The 13,473-nt window shown below is 45.2% G+C and overlaps 1 protein-coding gene across 2 annotated transcripts in view; it reads right to left on the bottom strand.

Moving 5' to 3' along the window:
- GMPR (guanosine monophosphate reductase) overlaps nt 1-4,800 on the bottom strand; it is a 52,247-nt gene extending 47,447 nt beyond the window's left edge. For both annotated transcript variants that reach the window (XM_049884463.1, XM_049884454.1), the window contains exon 1: nt 4,574-4,800. In XM_049884463.1, coding sequence (XP_049740420.1) covers nt 4,574-4,660 — 87 coding nt within the window. In that variant the 5' untranslated portion in view covers nt 4,661-4,800. The remainder of the gene's footprint in view (nt 1-4,573) is intronic.
- Nucleotides 4,801-13,473: the final 8,673 nt, after the last annotated feature.

The following is a 13,473-nucleotide window of genomic DNA, read 5'->3' as shown; positions in this document are numbered from 1 at the left end:
TTAGCATCATGTCAGAAAACACCATGGGACATCTCAGATCTCTTAGCCTTTTCATTTTTCTTGCTTCTGGCACAGTGTTCCTTGTCCCGAAGGCTTGCTGGGTGACTGTTGTCATAAATATGATGGCACTGGCCATGAACGAGGAGCCCTGGTGGCACAGTGCTTAAGCACTTGGCTGCTAACCAAAAGGTTGGCAGTTCGAACCCACCAGCCACTCCATGGAAGAAAGATGTGGCAGTCTGCTTCCATAACGATTATAGACTTGAAAACCCTACGGGGCAGTTCTACTTTGTCACATGGGGTCACTATGAGTTGAAATTAGCTTGACAGCACCTAAAAACAACAAGTCTTTACAGGAGCAGTTTGCCAGGCCTTTCTTCTGCAGTTCAACTATGGGGCAGTTCTACTCTACCCTGTAGGGTCACTATGAGTTGGAATCAACTCGACAGCAATGAGCTTGGTGTGGTTGGTTTTTGACCTTAAACAGCAATCAGTGAGGGGAAATGAGAGGCTGCACAAACATACATTGGCAGTTCGACTCGACGGCGCTGGGTTTGGTTCGGTTTTTTGGATATTGGCAGTTCATCCTTTCTCCACTTCCTTCATTATGATTCTTGGTTCTACATCAGTGAAGCAAGTTCTAGCTATATTCTGAAGGATGACTACTAAAGGGGTCTATTAGCTGCAATCTTCTGTGCCGCTAATGGCCCGCTAACATTTTGGCTTCACAAAGGCTTAAAATAATTAGAATTCATTGGTCTCAAATGACTCTTATACTCCTCCCAAGATGCATAAGGATAACTGCTACACTCTGCACCCAGCTGAGATCACAACAGGCTTCTCTTGGCGCTCCAAAACCCATCAGCCATCCACAGGAAGCGGAGCTCTTCAGCGACAAGGTCAGCCTTGACAATGAACCCTGCCCTCATTCCTACAGCCTGTGTAGACTCTTCACAGTTCTTAATTCTATGAATGAGAAACAAAACTGTCCTCCCCAACTTTATCCACCTAGACACAGACACGCACACACACACACAATCAACCCCTGAAACAGACGAGTTGTTCATTGAGAGCAATAAATATTTTAAGTATTCCAGCCTCCCAGGAACAAAACTTGGCATCAAATCTGCAACAGCTGGTCAACGTACCAAATATAGCACCTCCAAGTTCCCATTCTGTTAAGCCTGATTTAAAAGGGAACACAAAGTGATAAACTACCACCCTCCACAAAAACATGTGTCTGCTGCTCTCTACACGTACTTCCATAAAAGCCAGCCCCACAGCACATTTTGGGGGGCCAAAATATAAATGGAGGCCCACCTACCACATTTCTAAATGTTTAAATACATGAGTCAAGCTAACGAGCTGCTAAATAAAATATATTCTATCCTCCTGCCTTGACAAGCACAATTGCATTAACGACCTGGCAGGCCAGGTTTAAATACACAATTCTCAGACACCTCAGAGTTCTGCACCAGAACGTGGTGGCATAGGGAGCCAGCCATCAGCACACAGCCCCTTCTCTTCCCCCCCCAAATCCTTATGTGCACACACGGACATCCCAGTCTGCAAGACAGTCTGCAAGTCAACGCACCCGAAACGCACCCGATTCTCATAGATGGCTGTCATGTGATCACTCCTTGAGGTTAGAGCTGAGCATACCAGTAGCATGGTTAGCCCTGGGAAGAAAAGGGGAAGAGGCCCATACAGGCCTTGGATCAGTTCAAAGGTATCTGAGCAGGGAAATCCAGGATCCTGAGTGTCCACAACATGGTCCAGAAAAGAACACCACAGCCCCACAGACCTTGCCCAGCGAGGAGGGATGCGGTCAGAGGACAGGGTCCCCTTTTGCCATGGCCTAAGGATGGTATGAAGTCCCTGAGTGGTGCAAACGTTCAATAAACTCGGCTGCTCACCAAAAGGCATCTTGGAAGAAAGGCCTAGCAATCTACTTCCAAAAGATCACAGTCATTGAAAACCCCATGGGACATAGCTCCACTCTGACACACACGGGGTTGTCATGAGTCAGAATTGACACCAACTGCAACTGGTTTAAAAATGGTACTGATTAAAGCAATTCTTTTATTATATAGATTGTTCATATCCATCTCACCTGAAGATTGTAAGTCTGAGTGGAGGGACAATGTTTTTTATCTCTGTAGTCCTAGTAGCTCAAAAAGTGTGGAATATATTCATGTAAACAGCCTCATGGCCCTTCACCCTTCTGTAATCGTTCTACCACAGGGAAATTCCCAGGGGGCAGGGATTTCTCCAGTCCAGGTCCTGGCCTGTACCAGGGGCTCATGAAAAGGTGGTTCAGTAAGCAGATATACCAGGAAGCTAAACCATTACGGGAAATCAACCGGAAAGGCAATGCCAGTTAACTCAGGTTCCCAGGCACATTGTTGGCAAACACCCACCAAAGTGGAAATATCAAACATTTCTCAAGGGCACAGAGTGCTCACTGCAATGTGCACGTGTAGATTGCAAGGTGCAATCACCAGTCAGGACACGAACATTAATAGATGCAATCAGCCCAAGTTATGAAACCAAAGGATACATGACGTGGGAAGGAGAAATTCATTCCATTACCTTAATTTTAAATGCTTTATTTTCTCAAGAGGAGTCCCTGGGTGGTTACAAATGGTTAGCAAACTCGGCTGCTAATCAAAAGGCTGGCAGTTCAAGGCCACCCAGAGGCACCTTGGAAGAAGTGCTTGGCAACCTACTGAAAAATCAGTCATTGAAAACCACATGGAGCACAGTTCTACTGTGACACGAGGGGGTCACCGTGAGTTGTAGTTACTTCAGTGGCAAATGGTTTGGGTATTTTGGTATCTTCTCAAGATATTGCCTGGTTCAGAAAATACATATAATAAATTCTTGTTTTCAGCATGCAATTTTTATTGAGAATGAGTTTCTCTCTACTAAATAAATACTGAACCAATATTTAGGAATGTCCATTTGAAGCCATCAAAGTATTAGTCTGCCTAGAATCCTCATGTCTTAGTCTGGGTGACACAAAAGGTCAAGCACCAGGCTACTAGCCAAAAGATTGGAGGTTTGAACCCCCTCCCCAGAGGCACCTTGGAAGAAAGGCCTGGTAATCTACTTCCGAAAAATCAGCCATTGCAAACTCTATTATGCAAAGCTCTGCCCTGACACACATTGGGTCGCAATGAGCCAAATTTGACTGGACCACAACTCCTCTAGTCTGGCCTTGGGTGCTGGCTACAGATTATTTTTCGGGGGGTCCAGGTCTGCCATCCAAGCAGTATTTTTCTTACAAGAGTATGCCACTCTTTAGCACCTGGAAGGGCATGGTGAAGGACAGGCACAGGGCTGTCTAACCTAGGGTGATAAAGGTTAATCATTCCCCCCCCCCCATCCCTTTGGCTCCAGCCTGCCAACCCCACTGCTTGGAAAAGGTGACTTGGCTCTGGTCAGTGGCTTTAGCGCACGGCTTTCCTAATCCAAACAAGCCCCCGACTGGCAGCACCAGGCACTGCAGTCAGGCCTGGGCACTGGAGCGGGCAGCAGGGTTCTTCAGTGAGGGGGTTTATTTATGGGCTTGTTTGTGGAGCCGGCAGATGGAGCGGTGTGCGCGCTGGCTCAGCCCGGTGCTGTTTACTCCTGCGGCTCCAGACAGTGTCCAGTTTCCCCTCTCTCTCTAACTCTCTCTAGACCAGGCAAGCTGCGGTCACCAGCACACACTACTCTAGGCGACTCTGTCTTTCTGTGCTACTAGTTTATCCTTCAGTGTGTGACCTCTCTCGGTCCCAGCAGGGGCACCCCTTCCCCCATCCCAGGCTATTTTCAGTCCAGTCTCCACCTGTTCATTAGGCTTTGGTCTCATCAAGGCAGAAAGAGCACAAGGCCTAAGACTTTCAATTCGGCCATCCGTCCCCGCCCCGTCCCGGTCACCCCTGCCCCGACCCCCGCTCCGACCCCGGCGCAGTCTGCTGCCCTGGGCCTGGGCTGGGACGGCGAGCTCTCCAGTAGATAACTAGTTGCCACGAGGAAGGGATCCCTAAGCCTCGCTCCCAGCAAGGGAACTTTGGCCCTGGGAGGTTCTCTATTTTTCAAAATCTTAAAGAAAATCCATTGTTGCACCATATATACTAAAGCAGCAGCTCTTAGCATTGAGACGCTGCCAAAATCACAAGCATCTCGACTTGTTTTTCTCTCCCTTTCTACTCGGGTTCCACTGTTTCCTTTTCTTTATATATACCGTCTCCATTCCCAATCCTTTCTAAACCAACTGGCCAAGTATTTGATCTTTACTCTTCTGTGGTCCAGTTCCAACGTAACCTTCCCCTTGCCCACCCAGTCGGACATGTTTACAATTTTACGCCCGAGCTGGGCTCCTTTATCACTGCCCTTAAAGTCCTGGCAGGGGGCTCGCTGGCTTCTCCCTCGCCGGGGTGGCGTGAGGGCGAAGCCCTCCAGCCTCGGACACACAAAGCAGGGAAGGTGACCACCGATGTCAGAGGCTGACAGCTCGCCACCTCCCCTCCCCGCCCCGCCTCCTCCCAAGAAACCACCCCTCAATGAGGCTTTCCAACGGCCCCACCTCGGATCGGCTCTTGAGGCTGCTCCGCTTGGGTCGCAACAGAACATCCTTAAAGTCCAGTTTGAGGTCCGCATCTATGCGCGGCATGGTGCGGCGCAGCGGGTCGGTGCGCACCCGCGGGGCGCGGGCAGCTCCTCCCGGCGGCGGCGGCGGAGCGGCGGGCGACCTGCGTGGGGCGGCGCGGGGTGGCGGGCTGGTTCAGCTGCCGCCGCCGGCCCGCGCTCGCCGAGGCCGGGCTCACACTGGCTCTCAAACCCCGCCAGCCTGCCGGCGCCCGCACCGCTCTCGGCCCGCCCCCTGCGCCGTCGGCCGCGCCCCGCCCCAGGCCCGGCTCCCTGCAGGGGTGGAGGGAGCGCCCCGGGAAGGGCAGGGCTGGGCTGGGGAGGGGAGTGGAGGGGGCGGGTTAGGGACAGGCCGGTGGCAAAGGCTCAAGTGCAAGTCGGCGGAGCGTGACATTTTTAACCGCCTCTCCTCCTCCTCCCTGTTGTGAGGTCTTGCTGGTTGTGGTGACGGAATGGGGGGGGGGACAAGCAGTGGCGTCACTAAAGGGGCCACACCAGGTGACACTGTCGGAGGAGGTGACACCAAAATGCCTAAGTCTGTAAAATTATTGTGCACTGTTTCAGCAGAAATTTATAATTTTTGTATAAAAATATCCCTGTACTTAGAGAATGAAGAAAACTAAAGACACAAAGGAAAGATCAGTCCGAAAGACTAATGGACCACATTTACTCGGCCTCCGCCACACTGAGTCCGGTACAACTAGATGGTGCCCGGCTACCACTACCAACTGCTCTGACAGGGATCACAATAGAGGGTCCTAGACTGAGCTGGAGAAAAAGGTAGAATAAAATTCTAACTCAAAAAGACCAGACTTACCGGTCTGACAGAGACTGGAGAAGCCCTAAGAGTATGGCCCCCAGGCACCCTTTTAGCTCCTAACGAAGTCACTCCTGAGGTGCACCCTTCAGCCAAAGATTAGAGAGGCCCAAAAAACAAAACAAGATTAAAGGGGCACACCAGCCCAGGGGCAAGGACTAGAGGCAGGAGGGAACAGGAAAGCTGGTAAAAGGAAACCCGAGGTCAAGAAAGGAGAGTGTTGACATGTTGTGGGGTTGTTAACTAATGTCATAAAACAATGGTACTGTTTAATGAGAAACTAGTTTGTTCTGTAAACCTTCAGCTAAAGTACAATAAATAAATAATAAATATATATATATGGAAACCCTGGTGGCATAAGTGCTATGGCTGCTAACTAAAGGGTCAGCAGTTTGAATCTGCCAGGCACTCCTTGGGGCAGTTCTACTCTGTCCTATAGGGTTGCTGTGAGTCGGAATCTACTTGACAGCACTGGGTTTGGTTTTGGTTTTTTATATTTATATCCCTATAGTTAGTTATAATAACAAAAACCTTTTTTCATAAGCCCAGCTTCCATGTATCGATATATCTACAAGGCTAAAACTCTATGCTAATTTACTATTTGAACCTTCTAATACCCTGGTGGAAACCCTGGTGACATAGTAGTTAAGTGCTATGGCTGCTAACCAAGAGGTTGGGCAGTTCAAATCCTCCAAGCGCCCCTTGGAAACTCTATGGGGCAGTTCTACTCTGTTAATACCCTGGTGGAAACCCTGGTGACATAGTAGTTAAGTGCTATGGCTGCTAACCAAGAGGTTGGGCAGTTCAAATCCTCCAGGCGCTCCTTGGAAACTCTATGGAGCAGTTCTACTCTGTTCTGTAGGGTTGCTATGAGTCGGAATTGACTCGACGGCAGTGGGTTTGGGTTCAGTGCCCTGGTCACAGCTATCATTATTACCCGGTTACAATGATGTCCGGAATGACTTGGTTTCCGCAGCACATGCATTAAGCACTTGTTGTTTTCATTGCTGCCAGTGTTTTTATAGTCATTGATTTTGTCAAATTTTCTGGTGTTTTAGCTGCAATATTGTGGTAATTAGTATTTGTGAACCTACATCAATAACTTTTTTGAGAATGAAGTAACAATTAGAGGAAAAGAAAGAGTGATACATAGAAATTATGATTTATAACTAACATTAGTACAAAAAACATTACTAAGGCTTCTGTATGGTCTGGTACGGGAGAAGGTCCATGGGTGGTGTGACATCACGAGTTACCACACTGGGTGATACCAACCCTAGTGATGCCACTGGGGACAAGGATGGGCACAGTCTTATTTATCACTGAGGCCCCCGATGGGGAGAGGACTTTGCAAGGGACCACCTTAAACAAGAGAAAAGGCCACACTTTACAAGGTTTTGATTCTCCTTCCCTATTGGGTCGCTATAAGCCAGAATTGACTCAATGGCAATGGGCTTAGTTTTTTTTGTTTGTTTGTTTCATTCTCTAATTTCAATCTTAGTGTGCCCACAAAGTGCTGAGTCAGGCCTCTCACATTCTAAAAACTAAGAAACCCTTGGAAGGCTGGATCCAAACCAAAAAACCAAACCTGTTGCCATTGTTTTGATTCCGACTCATTGTGACCCTGTAGGACAGAGTAGAACTGCCCCATGGAGTTTCCAAGGCTGTAACAAGGATGGCAAGACTTTGTCTCAAGTACTTTGGGCATGTTATCAGGAGAGACCAGTCCCTGGAGAAGGACATCGTGCTGCCTAAGTAGAGGGTCAGTGAAGAAGAGGAAGGCCCTCAACGAGATGGATTGACGCAGTGGCTACAATAATGGGCTCAAGCATAACAACAGTTGCGAGGATGGTGCAGGACTGGGCAGTGTTTCGTTCTGTTGTACATAGGGTCGCTGAGAGTCAGAACCGACTTGATGGCACCTAATGAAAACAACAATCTTTACAGAGTGACTGGAACCGCTGGCCTTTTGATTAGCAGCCAAGGGCTTAACCACTGCACCACCAGTCTCTTTGGAGGCTAGGTAGATTTAAGAGGAAAGAATGTGGCAAGGTAACTCTGTTTTACAGCATTGGAATTGTTGAGGTAATTTTTGTATTCCATTTGGATTTCAGGATTTTCGTTTTTCATTTGTTTGTTTTACCAAAGGCAGTGAGGTGTATAGTCAGTGCAGATCCTAGGATTTGGGGGACCGGAGTCCCCTCTGAGCGTTCCCAGGGGTGGCCTTTTGTTTTTAATTCACTTGCTGACCTTATGGAGCCTTTATTTTGTACACTAGGCAATGAGAGAAAGTGCTTCAGGAGTACCTTTCATTCACTCTCAAAACAACACAACAAAGAAGGAGCCATTTTACTGATAAGGAAAATGAGGCTCATGTAAGTGAAATAACTTGCCCAAGGTCACAGAAAAGTTACATATACATCTCCTAGCCCTTAAAACTTACTGCAACCCCTCACTGAAGCCGTTTTTGTCCTGGAAACTCTATTCTTGTGTTCAAAACTGGCTCCACCAGGGAGTCACTTACTTCAGTTTTCTCGTAGGCTAAAAGAGGAAAAAAAAAAAAAAGAAGACTTAATGATATCTTTATGAGAATTAGGTTTTTGTGAGAATTAGTGTGTGTGTGTGTGTGTACACAATGTATGCCCCATAATAGTTGCTCAATGACTGGTAGCTATTTATTTGGGGTTTGTTGTTGTTGCTAGCTGCCATGAAGTCCGTTCTGACTCATGGCAACACCAGGTATTACATACTAGAACTGCTCCATGAGGTTTTCTTGGCTGTAATCTTTACGGAAGCAGATAGCCAGGACTTTTCTGTGGTACCACTGGGTAGGTTGGAACAGCCAACCCTTGGGTTAGCAGTGGAGCACAAACCGTTTTGGGGTAATATGTTACATCATCACATTATGTTTTATATCTTCTAACTATGGAGCCCTGATGGTGCAGTAGTTAAGAGCTCAGCTGCTAACCAAAAGGTCAGCAGTTCGAATCCACCAGCTGCTCCTTGGAAACTCTATGGGGCAGTTCTACTTTGTCCTATAGGGTTGCTATGAGTCGGAACCAACTTGGTGGCACCTAATAACAACTAGATTGCTAGCTCTACAAAGGTAGGAAACATCTTTGTTTTTTTCAGTCCTCTGCAGCCTGGAACTGAGGTTCTCAGTGAACTATTCTGTATGGCCGACTGTAAAAATGCATCATTGTATTCATTTAAATACAAATGTCTGCAAATGATAAAAGCCTTAGCCCACCCCACTTGCTCTCATTATCTTTGCCCCATAGGAAGTCGTGAAGCTTCATGGAAGGAAATGAAAGTTATCAGGGAGAGAATGAAAGTAACCACAATTAGTCTAGCCAAGGAAATACTTATGGTCATCAGGAGCTGCCAGAGGTGCTCCTTAGTTGCAAAGCTACCAGTAGTAAAAAAAGGGAACCTAATTCTGATCTTGAATTCCTAATTTAAAAAAGAAGTAAAACATAATTACTATAGGGTATGCTTATTTAAAAATTATTCCCCTAAAGGGGAAAAGAAATTAACCTTGTTAAGCATCTCCCTGGTGTCAAGTACAGTGCTGGGTGGGGCTTAATGTACATTATTACATGCTTGGTCTTAAACAAAAAGCCTCCTGAGGCTGACCTTGCTCTTTTCCCCTAGGATAGCATCTCTCGATTTCTCCCCCACTCCTTTCTACAAGAATAGAGTCAGAAGATCACTTTACACATTTCATTCCCTCTCTTTCTGGAATGTTCCATCATTTCTGCCCTCTTCCCAGGCACAAAATTGTACCCCTTAGAGAATCAGCCTCTGAGTCCCTGATTCTTCCAAACCAACCTGTTGCTTATAACCTGTTGTTAGTTGTCATTGAGCTGATTCTGACTCATTGTGACCCCATGTGTGCAGAGTAAAACTGCTCCACAGGGTTTTCAGGCAGATTGCCAGGCTTTTCTTTTGAGACACCTCAGGGTGGGTTCAAACCATCAATATTTTGGCTAGTAGTTGAGGGCTTAACCTTTTGTGTCATCCAAGGACTCCTCCAGACCAACCTAACCCATTGCCATCCAGTACATTCCAACTCACAGCAACCCTATAAGACATAGTAGAACTGCCTCACAGGCTTCCAAGGCTGTAAATCTTTGCAGAAGCAGACTGCCACATCTTTCTCCCCCAAAGCAGCTGGTGGGTTTGAACCGTTGGCCTTTTGGGTTAGCAGCCCAGCGCTTAACCACTGTGTCACCCGGGGTTCCTTCCAGGCCAATCTAAAACCAAACCAAACTCTTTGCTGTCACCTCAATCCCGATTCCACCAGGGCTCTAGACCTCTTTATACTTCCATTGCGCCTTGTGCACACTTCTGCTTTACTTCTCATTACAGTAATATTAATAATAATAGTTACCTCTTGGTACAATGCCATAAAAGTAGTGATTGACTAGTTAGCCAAAGCCATGAGAGATATCCAGAACTCAAACTGATGACATTGTATTCTCTAAGAGTAGGGTGGTCCCCAAAATTACATGGGATGATAACTTCCAAAATTAGGGGGCATAAAGCCCACTTAGTCATAATGTATAATCCTTTCATGTGTCGGTGGATTCAGTCTGCTAATATTTTCTTAAAGATTTTTGCATCTGCATTCATGAAGGATATTTATCTGCAGTACTCTTTTCTTTTGATGTCTCTATCAGATATATTGGCCTCATAGAATGAGTTGGGAAATGTTCCTCGCTTGATTTTCAGATGGGGCTTGCAAAGCTACCGGTAGTAAAAGGGAACCTTTTCAGATGGAGCTTGTTTAGGATTGGTTATTAGTTCTTTAGATATTTGATAGAATCAATCAGTGAACTAAAATTATGTAGGATGATAAAATTTTATTTTTAGTGGATAAAGCACCACTGAAAGCCCTGAAATGATTTAACTTAAGTATTAAAAATTTTGAGAGAATTCACAGTTGTCACACTAATATTCTGGAGATACAAAAGAATCTGTGTATAGTTGATATTTTGTGCACTGGTGCTATTTGAGAAGATTTGTCCCATTGGAGTAATAGAACAGGTTTGTAATGCCAATTAAAAATGCATATTTCAGTAATTGACTTAATCATACAAGTATAAGGTGAAATTTATTGAGTTACATAGACACAAGATTTAAGAGAACTTAATCTGCTTTCATTAAGAGTACAGCCAAGAAAACCCTATGGAGCAGTTCTACTCTAACAGATAGTGTTGCTAGGAGTGGGAATCAACTTACCGGCAACGGGTTCAGTTTCATATATTTTTAAAAGTTAATAGATTACTTTACCAAGCTTTCCTTGTCCAGTGTTTCCCCTACACACCAATCAACTGGCGATCTTGTTAAAAGGCAGATTCTGCTTCAGTAGGTCTGGGTAGGGCACAAGATTTTCCATTTCTAACAAGTGCTCAGATGAGACCAAAGTTCACTAGACCATATTTTGAGTAACCAGGAGTTAGCAATTAAGTTATCTAAAGAGAAAAGCTGATTGATTGTGTCTATAATGCTGTTTTAAATATTCAAAAGGTTGTAAATTGCACCAAGTGTAATTCAGAGCCCTTTAAAGGTGAAGGTTAAAAGCGGCAAGACTTAGAATAAGGTTTTTTTTGTTGTTGTTTTCTTTTTAGAGTAGATGGTGTAACCTTAACAAATAAACCCTTTAAAAAAAAATGTATTTTCAATGAATAGTGATTAAAAAAATAAGAAAGGTAAAGTGCCTCTTGGCCATTTCTGTGACCCAAAATTATCCTACGGCACCCAAAACTCCTCTTTAACACGACCTCTTCTGTGTGGCCGAGCCCTGGTGGTGCAGTGGTTAAGAGCTTGGCTGCTAACCAAAAAGTTGGCCGTTGGAATCCACCAGCTGCTCCTTGGAAACCCTGTGGGAAAGTTCTACCCTGTCCTATAGGGTCGGTATGAGTAGGAATCAACTCAGTGGCAATGGGTTTGTTTGGATTTTTTTGTTTGTTTGTTTGCTTTCCTTCTGTATGGCAGGCACTGTGCTAAGTATTTTGCATGTATTTTCTTAGTTCATTCTCACAGCAACCCTATGAGATGGTCATTATTCTTATCTCCTCTTTATAAGCAAGAAAATTGAGGCTCAGAAAACTTGCACCTTCATATAAGCTAACTGGGGATTGGCACTCTAACCAGGAACTGACTCTTTATCCCACTGTCCCCTGCCACCATGCTCTATTGTCACAGCCTGGCCGATGTCTGGTTCCCTACAACCAAGGACTCCTCGTCCTGGGTCTATGAACCCCAGAGTTCCCTCAGTTCAAGGATTTGTGAAAGTTAAATGGGGTGAAATTACATAATTTCCAGGAACTTTTAAATGAAATTGAGAATTTTCTTCAGTTATAAATGTGAGCAACAACCTACAGTTGTATTAACACTAACCTGAGACTTCGGCATCACGGAAATCACCGATCTTCTCATACCTCTTTACAATTTTGGGGCGCCCTAGTGGTTAGTGGTGCAGTGGCTAAGAGCTCTGCTGCTAACCAAAAGATTGACAGTTCGGATCCACCAGCTCCTCCCTGGAAACCCTATGGGGCACTTCTACTCTGTCCTATAAGGTCACTATGAGTTGGAATGGACTTGATGGCAATGAACTTTGGTTTTTGGTTTTACAATTATTGCTTTGCAATAGCTTGCTCACCCAACGGTTGGCAGTTCTAACTCACCCAGAGGCTCCTCGGAAGAAAGGTCAGTCGACCTGCTTTCATAAAGATTATAGCCAAAAATAACCCCATGGAGCAGTTCTACTTTGTAACGCATGGCTCGCCATGAGTAGAAATTGACTTCATGGCAACGAGTTTGATTTTTTGGTTTACAATTATTGCAGACCTTTCATCCATACTTCAAAATTAATATAGTTTTTATACCTGCTGTTAAATCTTATTTAATGACTCGATAAAGGAGTACATAAATTACTGTCACAATTTGTTTCTATTTTAATGCCTATATCTCAATATAATTGGTTTCCTTTCCAGTCTTGTATGTTTCCTCTTATGCATTTACAAACATTATCCTCAGAGAAGAATAAAGTAGGAGGACTTGCACTACCTGGCCTCAGAACCTACTATACATCTACGGTAGTCAAAACAGCCTGGTACTGGTACAATGACAGACACATTGGCCGTTGGAAGAGAATCTAGAACCCAGATGTAAATCCATCCACCTATGGTTACCTGACCTTCGATGAAGGCCTAAAGTCCATTAAATAAAGACACCCTTTTTAACAATGGTGCTGACAAAACTGGATGTCCATCTGTAAAAAAATGAAACAGGACCAATACCTCATACCATACACAAAAACTAATTCAAAATAGAGCAAAGATCTAAATATAAAACCCAAAACTATAAAGATTATAGAAGAAAAAGTAGGGTTAACACAGAAGGCCGTAATACATGGCATAAATAAGATACAGGAGGAGGACACATCCATCTCTGCATTCCAAAGAGCACTTTATGTGCTATGATTCCCAGGGAATTAAATTTATGGCCAGGCAGAAATGGAGCAGGTAAGGGCTTAGGGTTATTGTTGTTAGCTTCTGTCGAGCTGGCCCCAACTCATAGCAACCCCACGCACAATGGAACAAAACACTGCCCAGTCCTGCACCATCCTCAGGAAGGGTTGCGGATTAGACTGTTGTGATGTGGAGGGTTTTCTCTGGGTGATTTTTGGAAGCAGATGCCAGGCCTTTCTTCCTAGTCCATCTTAGTCTGAAAGCTCAACAGAAACCTTTTCAGTGTCATAGCAACATGCAAGTCTCCACTGACAGAGAGGTGGTGGCTGCACATGAGGTACATTGGCAGGGGATCCAACCCAGTTCTCTGCCATAGAGTCAAGAATTCAACCATGGAACCACCACTGCCCTCCTAAGGGTTTAGGGTATAAGTGTAAAATCACCTTGTTCTGACTGTCTTCCTCCCTTTATTTCCTCAACCTTATGTACACTACAGGAGCCCTGGTGGAGTAGTGATTAAGCATTTGGCTGCTAACCAATAGG

The sequence above is a fragment of the Elephas maximus genome, chromosome 1 (assembly GCF_024166365.1).
Source record: "Elephas maximus indicus isolate mEleMax1 chromosome 1, mEleMax1 primary haplotype, whole genome shotgun sequence".
Taxonomy (NCBI): Eukaryota; Metazoa; Chordata; class Mammalia; order Proboscidea; family Elephantidae; genus Elephas; species Elephas maximus.
This window is presented reverse-complemented; position numbering and strand designations above follow the sequence as displayed.